The 18,512-nt window shown below is 40.9% G+C and overlaps 1 protein-coding gene across 3 annotated transcripts in view; it reads right to left on the bottom strand.

The window, feature by feature from the left end:
* Positions 1-18,512, bottom strand: part of oplah (5-oxoprolinase, ATP-hydrolysing) — a 41,135-nt gene that overhangs the window by 22,485 nt on the left and 138 nt on the right. Inside the window, exons 2-16 of one of the 3 annotated variants that reach the window (XM_087137696.1) lie at positions 17,349-17,427; positions 14,255-14,454; positions 12,275-12,466; positions 11,120-11,251; positions 9,864-9,970; positions 9,508-9,623; positions 8,295-8,427; positions 5,912-6,024; positions 5,062-5,150; positions 4,535-4,652; positions 3,018-3,160; positions 2,469-2,597; positions 1,807-1,919; positions 1,368-1,538; positions 305-442 (exon numbers count right to left, since the gene is read on the bottom strand). In XM_087137696.1, coding sequence (XP_086993822.1) covers positions 305-442; positions 1,368-1,538; positions 1,807-1,919; positions 2,469-2,597; positions 3,018-3,160; positions 4,535-4,652; positions 5,062-5,150; positions 5,912-6,024; positions 8,295-8,427; positions 9,508-9,623; positions 9,864-9,970; positions 11,120-11,251; positions 12,275-12,466; positions 14,255-14,425 — 1,865 coding nt within the window. In that variant the 5' untranslated portion in view covers positions 14,426-14,454; positions 17,349-17,427. The remainder of the gene's footprint in view (positions 1-304; positions 443-1,367; positions 1,539-1,806; positions 1,920-2,468; positions 2,598-3,017; positions 3,161-4,534; positions 4,653-5,061; positions 5,151-5,911; positions 6,025-8,294; positions 8,428-9,507; positions 9,624-9,863; positions 9,971-11,119; positions 11,252-12,274; positions 12,467-14,254; positions 14,455-17,348; positions 17,428-18,512) is intronic. The other 2 variants (XM_087137697.1, XM_087137695.1) reach the window with 2 other exon arrangements.

Raw genomic sequence — 18,512 nt, 5'->3', positions numbered from 1 at the left:
CAGTACGCAATATACATGGAAGCCTCTTTATGAAAGCCTTAATAAACTGATCACAATTCAAACACATACGATTCCTACTTTCATGCACGTAAAAAAATCTGCTCACTTTTTTCAAGTGGAATATTGCTTGGTGTGCTAATGTTGACATTTTCCCAAAATGTACAAGAAAACACAATCCATCCATGGCGACCCTTGGGATGCACTCTGCAGTGCCTATTATCCCTGGATGGAATTGTGCCCAGAGCAATGCCCCTGTGCTTCTAACTGTGCCTGGTGAGATTTCCAATCCCTAGGGTTGTATTACCTTGTGCTGAATGCCAACTCGAAATCCCCATGGCGACAGGATGTCTCACTGGCCGGATAGCCAGTGGCCGAACACATGAGGGCGCAATCCGTTCTGTCGTAGCGCAGATGCAGGTAGGGCTCCGTTTCAATCTCGGATCTGTCTCAAAAGAAAATATGAATTGAACACCACCATCCAATTACTCCCAAAGCCAATCAGCTATCCTCAAAAATACACCACTCACACAGTGCATCTTCAAAAGTCAGAATGTCTGGAAAATCATCTTTTTTTGGGGGGGGGAAGGAAAGCCAAACATACAGGTACCCGTGGCTGAATTCCAAGAGATTAATCTTAATTGCTTTTTTACCAGCAGCAATTTTTATATGTATTTTCACAAGCACGCTCTGAACACAGGAGCATGATGTTCATTCAAAATGTTTTTGCCATCCTTACATGCGTTTTATTATAAAGCTGTGAAAGTGCTTGCAAACAAATGGAATGTCTGTGTTTTTTAAAAACATTTTAGGTGGCACTCTGCTACCACAGTCCTTAGTAGACATTACGGACATTACAAATGCTGACCCTTGGTGGTCATTGGGTCCAGATTTATGCAACTTCCTTTTATCATTGTTGCTTTTTAAAAACTTGAAGAGTATGTCGTTGAGTGCTATTTGCCTGGCTATGACCGACAGCTGTTTGAGGGCTCTTACACACCAGTGTTAAAGTGGAGACCATTAAAAGGCCCCGCAAGACCAGCCCAAGACTCCAAGCCTGAATTCAAGTCACAAGCTAGTCACATGAACTCTACCAAAAGCATTCCTTTGTGATTATTCACCCTGTTACTTGTGACTGGTCTAGTGACTGGTCTCGTGCATGGTTTCATGTCTTGTCTTGTGTGGGCTCGACTGCAACACTGCTACACGCACTCAACCTCCAAGGAATAGTTTCAGCCTCTGTACAAACTCAGTGGGAGTTCCTCAAGCAAAGAGTCTAGTGTTGACATCATGCAGCAATATACATAGAATTGACTTGCACGACGTGATTGAATGAATAGTGAATGTTTCGCCGAGCTGAATGTGTTTACCTTTCAAATCCCTGATCCTGCAGCTCTTGGACACACTGCCTGGTCAGCTCATCAATCCTGAGGTCAATGTTAGCCAGGGTGCCGGCTTCGTACCTCCAAGCACAGGGTTCCTGGGCCTCGTGCACTACGTCTGCTAGAGCCATGCCGTAGGCTGACAGGATACCTGAATATCTACGGGCAAAGTACCAGGAAGAATATGTTTAAACTATACCACGCTAACACACAAACTGTATCTTACCAAAATGTGCAAGCATGTCAAAGTTCAGAATATGCATTTGAGTGTCATGCTATCGCAGTAATGCCGTCTCCTAGGATAAGCCGGTAGGAAAGTTGAAGGTTACAATGCATTTGGCAACACTGGAATCCACATGAAAATCTCATTTATATGTTAGTCAATCAGTCAGATGGGCAGGCGGGGTAGGAAGAGGGTTCAACTGACCTGTGGATGAAGACAGTTGACATGCCCAATGACCTTGCTATGGCGCAAGCATGTTGCCCTCCAGCTCCGCCAAAGCAGGCCAGCACGTGGCGTGAGGTGTCGTGACCCTTGGCCTGCACAAACAAAATCAGCCAGACATTGAACAAAGCCCCAAAATGGATGACCAATTATACAGGTTTGTATGGTGGAATAGATCAATAGGTCCCGAACATGAATGAGAGAAGGCACTAACGTAACTGGGTGTTGGTCCTTCTCCATTTAATCTAGGTCTGTCAATGGAGGCTGACAGACTGTTCCCCATCCTTCCAGTGTTACTGGAACTCTAATTTTGAGAAAAACAACTCGGTGGTTGGCCCAACCAAGCTGCCATTCACTCATGAGGGGGTGTCCTTGTGCCGAGGCCTGAAATCAACATCTTGGCAGTAACGCCCAGTATGCGTATTTCTTTGGCAAAGTGTGGGGCTCTAGGAATTGGTTAACTCAGCATTCTCAAGAGTGTGCATTGTCCATCTTAGGGAAATGGGAACTCAATCTGATATCTCACTGGGTGGAATCAGTAACGGAATCTCAGAAACAATGCTGGCAAAAACACAGTTCCTCTCTCTCTCTCTCTGAAGAGTTCACTGCAGGAATTCCTTTTGTAACAGAGCTGGAGGGATTACCTGAGTCAGGGCCCTAATTGGTCGGCACATGGTCTCGTTGGCAACATTGATGAATCCCATGGCCACTTCCTCCATGCTCATTGGATCCTTCTTGGTTCCCTCAGGTTGACCGGCTAAAAATTCATTCACCTTTAAATGTAAAAGATGTGCAAATTGTAATTGCCTGTCACAATTCCACTAAAATGCTCTGTTTAGTATTTTGTTTTCAAAGGGCAAATTGTAAGTCATGGGTAGTGTCGGATAATTTTGAGTGGCAAGCTTCATTGAAATGCATTTTCTGTTGTTTCAAAAGCTTACTCATCTTTCCTAAAATATCCTGTAGAGCCACTAATACCTAAATCTGAAGTAATGCTCACTTGAGATATTTATTCCCCCTTTTCATCCTTTAACATGACCTCATAGGGGAAACACAATAACAGAATGGAGATAAATTATTGTTACGACCCAAAGTTCTTTACGGTCGTTACTGTTTTTATTTTTCATGAGTAAGCCTATCTAATAAAATACAAACCCACAAACAGCGGGCAAAGATGTTCATTGTGCCTTTACCTCTTGAGTGAGCTTCATAAAGGCGTTGACAGACGCATCCATGTCCAACGGCTGGTCCTCTGTCTTGCCGAATATACTGGGAAAGAACTCCGGCCGTAGACGTCCGAGAACCAGGTTGGCATCCGTCACACACAGGGGACCACCTAGGTCATATTCAATTAGGAAGAAATTATTCCTAATGTCACTGGTGCTTTTGCCAGTAAAATTCCTGATTCCTTAAAAAAAATACACTGCTGTAAGGGAACTAAATGATATCAGGGGTGAGGTCATAGGAAAATTAAAAAACCAAGAAATAATCACCAGAAGTTTTGAGGGCCCCACAGCCACCTGGGGTCCATGGTATACATTAAAGTTTGCCTAAAGGCAAAATACCTAATTTTTGTGTTCTATATCAACTGTTACTCGTAAAAACACTGTAATGGTAAACCAAGGATTTTCCAGATTTTAAACGAGACTGTTTAAAAAAGTCTTGAAAGCAGGAAAATATTGATGAAAAAATTCTGAAATCAGGGAAAATCCTGACAAATCTCACCCTTGAATATCATTTGTTGTTATTAAATATTCAAGGCCTTCAGTTATTAAATATTCAAGGCCTTCAGTTATTAAATATTCAAGGCCTTCAGTTATTAAATATTCAAGGCCTTCAGTGCAATACTATGTGGCTCAGTTCTGTAGATCTCAACTGCTGTGATACAAGCCGTTCAGTAACATGGAGGTTTTTACAGGGACAACAGTTGTTGGAAGGTATACAGTTCAACACAGAGAAGTTGCATGTCTAGTTCCAACAACCAATGTTATTTTTTTTACCAGTGAAACTTCAGTGTTATGGAACTTAATTTTCATTAACACTAACTGCCCAAAACCTGCCATACTCCAACAGCTGGTTTTGTAAGGTTTTGGCAGGTTTGGTACCGTACCTGATGAACTTGTTGAATTTTGTGAGATTTGGGATGAAAGGCCCAGGGAGATGGTGTTGGATTCTGTGTGAGTTGGGACACACAGGGTTCATTGTGTGCAGTGTCTGGCTTGCTGTACCAAGTTTTGAACTATGCTTGGCTTTGTCAGGTTTGGTACTGTTCAGTGCAAGTCATCCTATATTGCATAGACCCATCCATACCCTATCACTCAAACTCCAACGGGCTCATTCTGTTGGAGTTTATCAGGTTTGGTACAGTAACCTGCATGTACAAGTACATAGACAAGTACATGAACCTGTTGGATTTTGTGAGGTTCAGTAAGCGTTCTAGTACAGGAGCCTGGGGGGTTAGGGTTAATGGACTATATTGATTTCATCTCAGGATTATCAAATTTCAAGGCCTCTAACTTTATAGTTACTGCTTGGAGTAGCATAGTCTATTCAGTATCAATTTAGTCAATGAGTGTTCAGAGCAGAAAAACATTTGGTACAAATGAACAGTACTGAATGAAACTTGTAACATTTTGGTTGAGACTCATGTTAGCAAAGGGTTCAGTGTCTGTTCGTGGTACAACTGATAATGAAATCTACTTCAACCAACCTTTGCGATAGCAGGCTGGCCCTGGATGGGCCCCGGCTGACTCAGGACCGACCACAAACAGCCCAGAGCGGAAAAAGAGCCGAGATCCCCCGCCCGCAGCCACTGTGTTGATGTCCAGCTGAAACCAAGACCAAGCAGTGATTACAACTCCTTCATCTGCTTCATGCATGGTGATTGAGAGCACGGTGTTATGGCCAAGACAGCAACAAAGGGTTTTGAGCTGGACAGACTCATTTCAAGGCCCCAAGTTTGACATGCGACTATTCAGGATACTGCATGATAAACTGTAACTCTCTTTCCATTGACTGTTGCAACCAACACCATCAAAGTATTCCAAGTCAACTAATCAATTGTAACAGCCTCAGCTGAGCATTAGCCAGGAATATCCAGGCGACAAAATCTTCCATTGATGATCTAATTTAGCAATGTCTTCATCAAAACTCTTGAAATTAGGACTAAATTTTGAATACACTTAAAGCAGCAGTTTTGAGTTTGGAGAATTGTCAAGGCCAGTGTCGTCTGGTTACCTGGGGCGCTTGAATCGTAACTCCTGCCGTGGTTGTCTCAAAGACGTGCTCATATTCCCCAGCATAGCGGCTGACATCAGTGGACGTACCTGCGAGAGATGTTGCGAGAAAAATGATGAGACAAGAGAAGAGAATTTTAGAGTCACACAGGATGTCTGCTAGTAGTTTGAGGGCAAGCTCGGTGTTAACCAGACTTGGGAACTCTAGGGAACTTGGCAGGGTGAGGTTGAGAGGCTGTGCTCGCAAACTTTGGTAACTTGCATGGGTCCACACATCACAGCTGCATGGAGCTGCTAGCCACAGGGGTTTGTTTAATGCAGGAAGAATATTCGCTAGGTGAAAACTGGTAAAGAAGCAACGATGCTGTGAAATATTAACTGCCTGTCCTCGGCAGATTTTCGCTAATAAAACACGTAAATTTACAAAGCAATATTTTCCACTTGGCAGAAAATGAAGAAATTGAAGCCTGCACACAAGTAACAATGCAAAGGAGTTACTGTCTTGCCAGGGTTGCCTCACACATGAAGGGAGGTCGTACCTTGAGGTGAAGCAAAATCTTGTCTGGACTACTGCATTATTATCACCCATCTCAAGTCAGTGAGCAATCTTCACAGGATTTGCCTCACCCTTATTTTCAACATGACCAACACTTGAAGAAGGTACAGACAGTACTGTTGCAGTAGGCATGCCAAACTGAGACTTGTGTAGGAGAGTACAGGGTATGTGACCAGACACTTACGGTCCCACATGCTCTTATTACACCCATTGTCAATTCTGCCCCTGTGCTAGACAGGTAAGTGGGGTTAGGAAGAAACCTGTTAGCCATCTTGTCTAGTGTTTGGTAACTGACCTCCCATGTCAAATCCTATGACGGGCAGGTCTGTTTCCTTCTTGTACGTTGTGACAGCATAGCCAACCACGCCCCCGGCTGGTCCGGACAGAATGGCACGGGAGCCATTGAACCTGGAAAATACAGTCAAGCGAAGATAGTTCAGCATCAAAGCAGGTCTAGCAAGTTGCTAGGACTGTTAACGATGGGTGCTGATTAAAATTACCATACCCATGCATATTCATGATAACTTAATTCTCAATTGTCTATTCACCATCACTAGCCAGTCACTATTTTCGCTGTTTGCCAAGCGTGCATGTGACAGCCGAATGGGCAAGCATAGAGAACAATTACTATGCATGCGCTTTTTAAAGTTCTTGAGAAGCTGTTACCAGGTGCAAGCCTTGCTCTAGCTATGTACACATGAATAGATGGTGCCACACCTTGATTAGATTTAGAAAAGATGCCTGAAACTGTGAATGTAATTGAATGAAGTATGGTACAACAATAACATTTTATTTTATTTGGAGAGTGGATGGTCATGGCCTCAGGAACAGTGTTCTAGCCACAGTGGGCAGCGCCGGGTGGCACCTCCCGATAATGCAAAGTTCCACCTGGCTCTCGGGTTCAAATTGGCCGTGCCACCCAGCAGGGATTTTCAAAAAAATGAACTGAAATATTACTGAAATTGTACCAATTTGTTCGTATTTCAAGCATCAGAAAGTAGTGAGAATATCTAGCTAGCATTGTTACGAGACCCGGATGTGAAATTATATGATATAATGTAGCCTCCCCTGAGGCAGTGTGCATGTGTTTGTAGTCTTGGCTCAAGACCAGCTGAACAGCGGTATCAATAGAGGGCGCAAATCCAGTCCGGCTATGAGTCGTGAGAGCTCTGCTCACTGCACTTGCTACGTTTTGCAATCCAAAAATTTAGCGGGCACTAAAATGGTCCTAGCTAGAACACTGCCAAGGAACTACTTTGTCAACATCCAATACCTCGGGGAGGTATGGACATTCAATATGAAACAAACTAAATATGTTATACATTTGTACATTATTATTACAATGATGTGCAACAATGGCAGTTTTGAATGGCACAAGCAAGGATGAAGACATGAATCTGTCTCAAGTTGCCTTTCAAGTGACTGAGACCTGGTGCTGGAAACATTGAAAAAAGACTCACACCACACTTGAGCAATGTTCACCACTCAGTGCCGGGGTTCCCGGTACTGGAGACCTTGGGTTTGTGTGCATAGCTGGGGTGTCCGAAATTGGACAAAGGAGCTGGCATTAGTGGAGGTAATTTGTCGTTGTTTTGAAACAGTATACCACTGTTTGTGCCATTCAGCGTCCGATTATCGGATTATCAGCGGAGACAAAAGTGCTCCAGCACTTCAGCAATGACCAATACCATATCGCTGCATGGTAATTTGGCCATATTTGAAGACACCACAGCCATTTAGCAACACATTGGGCTAATTTCGGGAATAAAGGAAATTACGCAACACCACACAATGTGGTCTCTCTTTACTGGGCAGCAGGCCTGGCTGCAATACTCGGGTGTCAATGGAGGTTGCCTGTCAGATTAGAGTAGCCACAAGACAGTCATTCTTGTGGGTGTAAACATCCAGTAAATGAAGTTTTCATTTTTTGAAGAATTTTGAAAACAGACAAAAAATTAAAGCACCCAGCACAGCAGCCTGAACATTAATGATGGCCCAGCGCGAAGTGATTAACCACTTCCTGCCGGGGACTCCGGATCCGGACACGTATGCTTTATATGCGTGGCCGGGGTCTCCGAACTCAGACAAAGGGAACAGGGCCTTGTAACAAAAGACCGTACTCGGACCAAAAGACCACGCTGCTGGGCATTACGGACATTTTTTCACTCTCAAAAGTGGAGATAATCCTGCCTTGTTTTGAAACAGTATACCACAGTTTGGGGCATTTAGAGCGAGCGGATTACCACAAGGGACAAAAGCACTCCACCACCGCAGCGATGAGCCACACAGCACTGCTGCACGCTAACCTGGCCCCTATTGAAAACAGGTCAGCAGCTCACTGTGGCAGGTTCGTGAACAAAAGAATGTTACGTAACACCAACAAAATCTGGGCTCTTTTTACAAAGCTACAGGCCTGGCTGAAATACTCTGGTGTCTGTCAGGCTAGAGTGGACACCAGACATGCCTTCACGTGTTTGTAAGTGTCCAGTAAATGAAGATAGGAATGTTTAAATAATTTTGAAAACAGAAGAAAAATGATAAATATCCCACCCCAGCATCATCAACATTGAAAAATGTCCCGGCAGGAAGTGGTTAAGGGACTCGAGAGGGATATTTTGACTCGTGTGCACTGCAGGTAAACCACTGAAACCATTTTCGTGAGTATTGGGCATACTCACTTTTCCATGGGGGTGAGCCCACCGTCCGACTGCATGACCAGCACCCTCTTGCCTCGTAGATTGTCCTGGAAACCCCCTGAAAAGCTTGATACGTAGGTCTTGATGCAGGGTGTCAGGTAGGCATCGGCACAGGCTGTTGGAGTACAAAATGAACCCAGTCATTGCTCAAGCAAAATGAGAAAAAGGACATATTCTTTGAAAAACTACATGTATTTTCATTAAAAAAAGACATTTGTTATTACCATTTTAAAATCTTATCTTAATCATCTTGTTACTTTTGCTGTGTAGGTTGTTGAAAAAAGCAAAGCTAGTTCTGGAGAGAGCTCACAGATTACACTTAGTTTCAGTTGGAAAATTTCAAATGTACGTGAAAGTAAAGAGTAAAATACAACTTTCTTCATCCAAAACAAAACTCCTGTGACTACAAATACGACACAGAAGAGAAACTAGACCAAAGCTACCGTAGCAGAATGAACAGACTAGGGAATTAATCACGACAAAGAACTCAGACATCATCCAGTTGTGATGCTTTTACCACAAGTGACTGGCAACCAGTTTTGAACCATTTGAATATGAGATTTTGGCTTGATGTTCAAAAGCCAACCCTCTCGGGCTATCTCCCTATCCTAAGTGGTAGAATTTGCTGTTCAATTGTGTTCAGACCATTTTCTTTATTAACTACCAAACAGTGAACTGTTTTGTTGAGAATCAAGCAAGGAAAATATTAATAACAGACACTGAACGATATTGGTGTTAAGGAGACAAATAAAACTGAACTCGGAACTGTGCCAATATAAACATGCTCTTCAATCAACCTTTGGCACAGAGGCACTTCATGATTACATTACAAGAGCTTTTGTATTCAAGGCTTAGGTCAAAATTCCGATTGCCCAAGGTCCACAATTTTTTCAGTGTGTACTGTCCAATGTCTATTGTGCAGCTTTATCCACACAACTATCACACTATTTGGAAGTAAACTAGGGACATGTACTCGGAAAACACTCGACCAAATCTCTGCGGAGAGGCACACCTACTGCCAACTGGTTATCCTGCAGTGACATCAAGCATGCGAATTGGAACACTGAGAGGGCACACTTTCGAATCCTAGAAGAAACTTTGTGCCATTAAGAAAAATTCTACTGGGTTGAAAACATCAGGACCTTTTGACTTTTCCTGAATGAGTACAAACCGACCAACTGTTAATCAACATTACCTGTATACCCTCTGGGTACCAATCTAACCATGGGCATGACGCCACTGGACAGTGATATATGACTGAAGCCCATCTGCTTGGCTATCTCCCTAATCTCCTGCTCGTGCCTATCAAAGCTGTCATGAAAATATGCAAAATGTGGCATTCAACTTCATTATCAGATACAGGATGCTGAATGAAACAGCAGACCATTTGGGGGTAAAAACTGGGAAGTCAGAAAGAAATGAGGAAATTCCAAGCTGCATAAAACTTTCACTTTTCAATTTCAATTATTCAATTTGTAACATGCATAAAATGAGGACTGAAAACTGGGATATTTCAAAAGGAGTTTAGTTTCCGACTGATTTAATACGTACGTATAAGCATGCATGAGTACAACAGCCAGGCTCCGGATGCCTTTGTCTAGAACCTTCTGTAAGTCAGCTCTGAGCCTATCTTTATCAATCTTTTCACACACCTCAAGCTGCGAAAAAATAGACAGGGAAATATATCCCAATAGCCCAACAAGTTGTATACATATAGTGCTGAGATCATAATACGGCCGTTTCACAATAGTGTGCCACCAAGAGTTTGCAAAGTGTTGGCCAATCACAGTGCGCAAAATTTGTCGATCCAATGCACGTTTGGAAAGGGTCGACAAATTTCGCACGTTATGATTGGCCAATGTGTGCAAACTCTTGGTGGCGGGCTATTGTGAATCACCCATATTATTGAGCCAGCATTTTGTGGTAATCGTAAATAATGGTTAAATCAACAAACTGTACCGCAACTGCACTCGTCCATGCATGTACATTTCTCTAATGGCAAGGAGTTAGCTGTCATAACTTGGTATGCTGGTTGAATGCACACAGACTACCTCCAGCTTCGGCTGTGTCTAAAGTCTTGCTTACGGCTAGCAGTAATGCGTACAACAATGAGAAATGGCTAAGCCAACTACCCAGTGGATTCCACAGGTGCACGTGTCATTGCCAGCCACAGCCCTACCGTTCAGAAAGTCTGATCTGGGATTCCTAACGTGCTCATTTTGTAAAGTCAAAAAACGGAACTGCCAAATCTGCACTGCTCATAAGGTTCACTAACATGGCTTCAACTGTAATTATAATCTTAGAGAGTTGTTTCCTTGAGTTCTCATTTCTATCTATCTGTCTATCAGGCTAAAAGAACTCCTATGTCGTTGCTCCGCCTATCTATCTTAGATTATCGTGAGGAGCCCTATTGATCTGCATTAGCAGAAAGGGCTACATGTACAAGGGTGAAATTCAGAGATGAAGGGAACATTCAATAGAGGGTTTTTCAAAACAACAGTACGCTGGTGTGGCTTCTCATGGCTCTCAATATCTACCAAGACATGAATTTTCTCCCAAACGACGGTTATGAGAATATTGCACATTTAAGATGTGAGAAAAGCAGCAAAACCTACATGTAGATGACTAAACCTCTACAAATTCAGAATTCAGGGTTCAAAATCCTGAAATTGGCCAAAACCCTTAGCAAAAAATCCCCGATACCACCACCACAAAGCATGGTTTGAAATAGATGCACTGAATGTATCAAAGTAAGCTTGTTCAGGGATCATTAGAAATGATCCCGAGGACCTTAAAAGCAATCCCACCTTTTCACCGGTTGACCCAGTCACAACCTCCAGGTTCTGCTGCTTAGGCAACCTACAACTCTCTTGTTGCAGGATGACTCTGACGGATACTTCCACCACTTCTTCATACAGCATGTCAGGGGTCACAATCTCCTATTGATGACAGACAGACAAATAGGATGACGGGGAGCACAGGTTTGTTTCAAAGACCAGGTTCCCACAAAAATCGGAAAACCAAACCCTGTGAATTTTTCAGGACTTTCCGCGACTAATATATGACAAGTTTCATGACATTTAATGCCATCTTACAGAGAAACACTGTTGGTATTATGAACAGAGAACTGGAAGACTGCCACGTAGCCACTATGACAGACTGACTAGGATAGCCTAGAAACTTTTACTATTCGGTTATCACATCGAAAAAGAACGATTGCATGATCTTAATTTGTATGACTTTTCCATGGCTTTTTTCCCACCGACCAATTGTCCATGACTTTTCCAAGACTTTGATGGACAACTTCGTGCAGGCATTTTCCATAACCCATGGGAACCCTGAAAAGATGAGGGATTACACGCAAATGCAATTTTCAGCCAAATTTTGACGTTCATACATTATTAGTCAGGTGTGAGTGGACCACAGAACAGGGCAATGTGTCTGTGTCTGTAAACCACAAGACTGAATCATGGAGCAGACTTCATGCACCACTTTTGAAATTCAAGGTGGACTACGTAGCTCTCATTTCGATTAAGAGACACATGCTTATCCTTAGAATAAGGGCATCTGCAGAATAACATATGGCCAGTTACCATTGATCATTTCAATCAGTATCAAGGATTCAAGTTTGCTGGAAAAAAATTTACTGCAAGACTTTCTGTTTTTGCCATCTCCAATACTGTAGTTTTGTAATTCTTCAACAAAAAACATCTTAAACAAAGCCTAAAAGGAAAAAAAAATAAGGGACTCCAGTGATCTTATTCATTAAGTGATCAACTACATGTATAGTACATGTAATTACAATCTGTTCTGATTATTCAGAGTACTTTAAAATTACTTTTGATAACATATTCCATGCATATGGACTTTTGTTGGGTTCAGGAGACAATTGGTAATTCCAGTTGGCACACATACATGTACACCATCTGCACGACACTATTAGACATTTACACACTACATACCAAGTCAAAGATTTTGGGCCTGGACTGGTTGCCGATGTATAAGGCATCTTTTAAGCCCTTGTTAATGACAAGAGCCATGCGTTCCCCCTTTCTCTCCAGCAGAGAATTGGTTGCTACGGTGGTACCCATGCGAATCCACTCAATCTGGGATGTGTCTAGCGGCTGGTTAGGTGACATCAACTGACCCGTCTCCTATGTTTGGAAGAGAGGACTTCAAACTTGAATGCAGGGATATTTTCTCTTTTCAATACACAGAAATTGACATTACTCACAACACTTCCATTCTCAGTGCCTTACGAGAAACAGTATTGGAAAAGAACACTTTACAATATCTTTTGGAAAGGAATAAACTCATAACCTCTGGCTTTACCGGAATAGTACACTGTAATTTAAGATTTCTGAGACTGTTCTCCAAGTTTACTGGGCTTGCATAGCCAATATTATACAATGGCTAAATAAATCCCTGTCCTCTGATTGGTTGGTTGCCGATCATGTGTTGTGAATATTTTAGTATTTTAGGCTGTTGGTTATACTCCTTGATTACACCACTGCACAGTGCACATGTGCCGTGGACACAGTCACGGTTCTTCACATGCAGAACGAACACTGTGTTGACAGCTCTTCACACACAAAAAATGTTTGGTGATACAAATAAATGCCAAACACTGATACCATTTCGTCCTCTGTCAGATGAGGATATTGCTGTTCAAACCTGAAAACTTAGTGTTGAAGTTTACCAGTAACTTGTTACTGGCAAAGTAAAATAGGGACTTACACACAGTCTACAAATGATCTATTCAGGACTTGTATAAAGCAAATACTGAATGTTTCACATTCACTCAACGGAGAGAATCATTTTACCATTCAGTGGCAGATTGAATATTCTCTGCCTTGCGGAACACAACATTCAGTCAGTGACCGTGTAAAATTAGTCTTACCACTGCACACACAGACATTCATCATTTGAATACTTATCCAACATGACTGAAGAGTCTGAAATCAATGTACTCTATAGTGCACTGAAATCTTTCCGACTACATGCACCTGTCGCACGTGCCCACTGTACACTGTGCCTCATTTTTCCCAGTAAAAGTAATGTGATTGGTGAAATTGTGGACAAGATGCTGGGATATGAAATCTAGACACATGGAAGTGAATCAAGAATCTGACAACTCTACTAATTGTTGTAATTAATTTAATGTTTTTTCTAATTAAGCCAGGGTAACCTGAATACAAAATTAATCAAAATAAGTGGTCAACTTGGTTGACAATAGTGTTTATTGGCACTTTAAGCTTAAGCAAAAAGAAACTCAGACAAATAAAAAGGAAAGTAAAATTGAAAACCTAAATGACTCACAATTTTTAAGGGATCTACATGTACTGCGTATTTTCAAGTTGAGCAAAGCTTTTTGATTTTTTTCTTAATATGGTACATGAAGGTCTTACTTATTGCCAGAACACCAGTTTAGCGTATACAGAACTTAACATTCAAACTTTTTTGAAATTCACAATATCCCCATGTATGCATACATGTATACATGTAATTCCGGGAATTAGGGGTCAAAAAGTGTGACATTTTCTTGTCTCTGTTACGTCTGACCTTTGTTAAATTTGACATGGAAATATCACTGGAATTGATTTCAAATTATTACTATTTGTTTGGCATTAGCATTAATTCGTCATTCTTGAAATTAGAAAATGTGTTCTGAACTTACAAAATCGTATGTCAGATGCGACAGGGACACCAAAAAAATGGATCCCTAATTTCTGGAATTACCCACGGATATGGTGTACAGTTCTAAAACTTCCATGCAGGTGCAGGTAATAAAACTTTAAACCAAGGCAAATGCTCTTAATTTCTTAAACATTCTAACCACTATGCAGTTTCAATTACTGGGCACATTTATGGATGTGTTTTAGGTTAAATGTCTGAACAACGATGTAGGAAAAATATATGGTCCTGGGCTGTAGGTCACTGACCTGCTGTAGTATGCGGCGTATTCCTTCCCTGGGTGCATCTGGGTAGTTGCTGGGATCTTCTGAGAGTAGTTTCATGACCCTGGTCCGTCCACTGGGGCATCGAGCATAGATGTCGGTGAATGTTCCTCCCCGGTCTATCGCAAAACGGAATCCGGCCTTCATGCTGGACATGATTCTATGGTGCAGTCACAACAGACTAGCTACGACATGAACAAAAACAGACACAACCCAAATGGAACTCAAATTTTCACAATCATACTGGTACATACCATGCAGAGAATACATGATTAATTTTCCTCAGAATGTGCACAAAACTCAGACAGTTGTGCAAGGGACAGGTGAATGAATATACTGGTAAGTACCAATAGAAGATATTTTCACAGAATATTAAAAGATATGGCTGATCAGTAATCTAAATATGTGTATGTGTAGCTCCCATACTGCTGCAAGGTTACATGGGTAATTCCAGAAATTAGGGGTCCAAAAGTATGACATTTTTGTGTCCCTGTTACACATGACCTTTGTTATTTAACATGGAAATATCACCAGAATTGATTTCAAAATATTGCTATTTGTTTGGCAGGTAATTTGCATTAATTCATCACTCTTGGAAATTAGAAAATGTGTTCTGAACTCACAAAATCATATGTCAGATGTGACATGGACACGAAAAAAAAGGACCCTAATTTCTGGAATTACCCACATACATACATGTACGTACATCATACATGCACATGCACATACAACACTACCAACGCTAATCTTCTGAAGAGATCTAATAACATACATGTACATGTATGACATCATTAAATTTCAGTTTATGAGATCATTTTGTAGCAGACCTAAGTTTCAGTTATACCAAACTGAAATATGGAATCACCCATGAACATGTACATGTATGTAAAGCCTACACCAATTTTACAAGCTGCAAGTCAGTGTGTTAAAACTGCAGAGTCATCACCATGATCACTATGGAAAGCTTGGTGCACCATTCTTCAATTAAAATGCAAAACTTCTACCCATATAAATGTACATGCTATGAACAGGCCACCAGGTTTTCAATTTCTTTTTTGATCTGGGATGATTCTCTTTTGGATTCACGGATAAAATCAATCACATGGGTGATTTTTTGTCCACTCATCTGCACTCAATGTTTAGGGAGTGCACCTCCAAGAGTTTGCAAGGCATCCTGATGCACCAAATCTGTCGACCTTTTCCAAATGTGCATTGGGTGAACAGATTTCGCACACTGTGATTGGCCAATGCGTTGCAAACTCTTGGAGGAGCGCCACTGTGAATCGCCCGTATTAACAACAACAAAATCAGTATTTGCTGCAACAGCTTTGATGTCATCCACTTGAACCTTTCAACAACCACCTTTTTTGGAGGGTTGCCAGTTCACACCACATAATTAGTTTTGCTTGAGAATATCCGGAAGTTTTAGTTTGTGAGGTTTTTAGTCAGTCACTTTCACCATAAGAAACGAAGCCCTCATTTGGACACTAAGTGGTTTTCTATTACATAGGAAATGCAACAGTATGGTCAATACATCAATTTATTAATCAAGTTCTGACACCACGCTATGTTTTGTCTGAAATGCCGCTTGAATAAACTACCACTCTGCGGAAGCTTTAGGAGAACTTAGTAAGTGTAATTCAATTTGTGCTTCATTCATGCGTCAAAGATAGTTATACCACAGAGACACATTAAATTACTAGAGTGCTAAATTCTCATTCCCTGCGCTGATGAGCTTTGAAGCTGTCCTGAGTGCTGACATTTTGAATTCATACATATGTAGAAAATAATGAAGTAAGTCAGAACGAATGATGTACTCTGCATCTCAATACAACACGCACGTAAAATAAATGTATGCAAATAACATTCACTTATGTTTTTGTATCAGTAGTATGATGCATTAAAAAGCCGCAGCATAATTCATCTGCACACTTGCACCATTTGCAATTTGGATGGAGCAAAGCAAACGTATATTTACTGCTTGCACGTTGAGGTTCTTGGTACAGTATATCAGCTTTGTCGATGCATCATTTTAGAAAACAGATGCAGATATGTAAATATCCAAACAAAGCCACACAAATTTTCAAGCTTTCCATAGGTTTGTGCACAAATAAGGCTGTTCCCAATCCCAACAAGCCTCTATTAATTTAACGCAGCTCCATGACCTTCACCATCATGTATACTAGGCCTACAATGTAATAAAATAAGTAAATTGTGCATTGTATTTTTGACCAATTAAACCTCATGTACAATGATGTACTGTATAATTATAAAAATCAAAGCTTTTTAATTAGAATTTCATTATCTTTAATTATCATTAGCCAGACATGGATCAATGAATGACAAATTGTTTCAAAACATATTTAATTAAGCTGAAATATACATGTACATGTAAGCTCGCTGGTAAAGCAATGGGTTAAACTGTGGCGCTATGGAGACGTTTTGGAGACGAGCACGTATACATACTGTACATGTTGAGATTGTTGGACCAAACATGTAGAAGAGTACACATCTTTATTTCTAGGAAATCAACAAATAAATTATTCATGAGGTTTTTTTCTTTGTCATTGGTAAGTTGTTTTGTATCAAAATATGTGCAAAAAGTAGGCAAGGGTATTGAGTCAAACCTTCTTGTGGGCTGATGCCCTTTTCCTTTTTAAATAGATTTTGGCATGGGGTAGCCAGTTTGTTAACTTTTGGAATGCAGTCTATTCACCAAAGATTTGTCATCATGTTGGACACGTTTGGTTGGCTTGCACGATGGTTTGATTTTTGCAAGATCAGTCGATCTTATTGCACGATTTACCACTAATTCTGCTGTCATTTACTTGCTTTTCTTTGTTAATTTACCGTCCTCAAAGATTGTTTCAAAAAAGAGAAGTAAATTTGGTGATTTTGTATAGGATCGACCAACTGCGCAGAGTGACTGGGCCTCTGATGATGATTCTATAAGCTGACTGCATCTAACAACCATACCAGTTTAGATACCTAAACCTTTAACACATACATCTACCTCTCAACACATAGTCAACTCTCTTCAGTAACAACAACTTTTGGGATTTTTTTTCAGAAAGCTTACTGCATTCCTGACTGAATCAGGCCACTTTGGTAGGTGCTCAGCTTTTGATGTGAAATGAAGGATGCTCATTCGTCTGGGACTTCAGGGAAAAAAATGAAAAACTGAATATTAAAACAACCTGCACAAACCGGTTCAGAATATTCCCTTTTGCCTAGTACTACAAATTAATTTTAAAGGAGATACTACTAGTTCTTTCCAAAGTGCAATTTTTTTTTTATTTACTGAGTTTGTAACAAAAGACAAGAGTTATCAGTTTTTATCATTTTTATCATACTAGGTGTTGTCTTTACTTAGCAATGTTTGCTGTTTCTTGAGGTATACACTGCATTTTTTTTTATTAGAAAAAGGCTGAATTTCAGCTTTGAATTTTTTTCAGTTGTGATGAAAAAATTCATCTCATAAATAAAACAACTTGTGAAGAAAAGCATTCCTGACTTCAGATAACAAATATAGGATTGTTTCTTTCGTGGGGGAGGTGAGGGAGTACATCATGTAACAGGCATGATGGGAATGAGTTATCATGTACACGTATGTATGTATCAATACACCTACAAACGTTACCCAGCATTAGTCAGCAAACCTGGCTCAGCTACATGTACATTGTACGTTTGCTAGCATTCTTTCAGAGGCCCCAGTTTGTGGTTACATGTACAAAACTTACCCCAAAAAATTAGACCTACTGAGGCCTAGGTCTACTAACATAATCTGTTAGCAGCTTCCACAGATCGGAGAGACTTCAATCATGTCAATACACCGACATCACTTATTTTCCTATCCCCAGAACTGCGGGGTTTGTCATCCTCCTCGCGATCCTACGAATGTACGTAGGAGTGCGGTGTGGCCGATCTGATTGGGAAAAAATGTTGCATCCTGACTCCACTTTTCTCATCAAACATCATCTCAATAAAAGTCAGTCATTACAAAAATGCTGGAATGACACGAATTGTGGACTGAGAAACATTTACCGAAGTTGTTGGGAAATACAAAATTCTCTTCACTCCCCATAACTTTTCTACACAACTGCTGTCAACGTGGAGTCAGGATGCAACATTTATTAGAAAGCCTAACGTTTAAATCGTTTACTATTTGATATTCAATGGTGCACTGGTCGAAAGATTGGAACACTGAAATAATAAGTAATGAAACAACAGCAAATTCGAAAAT

This window comes from Acanthaster planci, linkage group LG06 (assembly GCF_054643075.1).
Source record: "Acanthaster planci isolate LZ-2023a linkage group LG06, COTS_SCS, whole genome shotgun sequence".
NCBI lineage: Eukaryota > Metazoa > Echinodermata > Asteroidea > Valvatida > Acanthasteridae > Acanthaster > Acanthaster planci.
The sequence above is the reverse complement of the archived record's forward strand: the minus strand, read 5'-3'. Positions and strand labels throughout refer to the sequence as shown.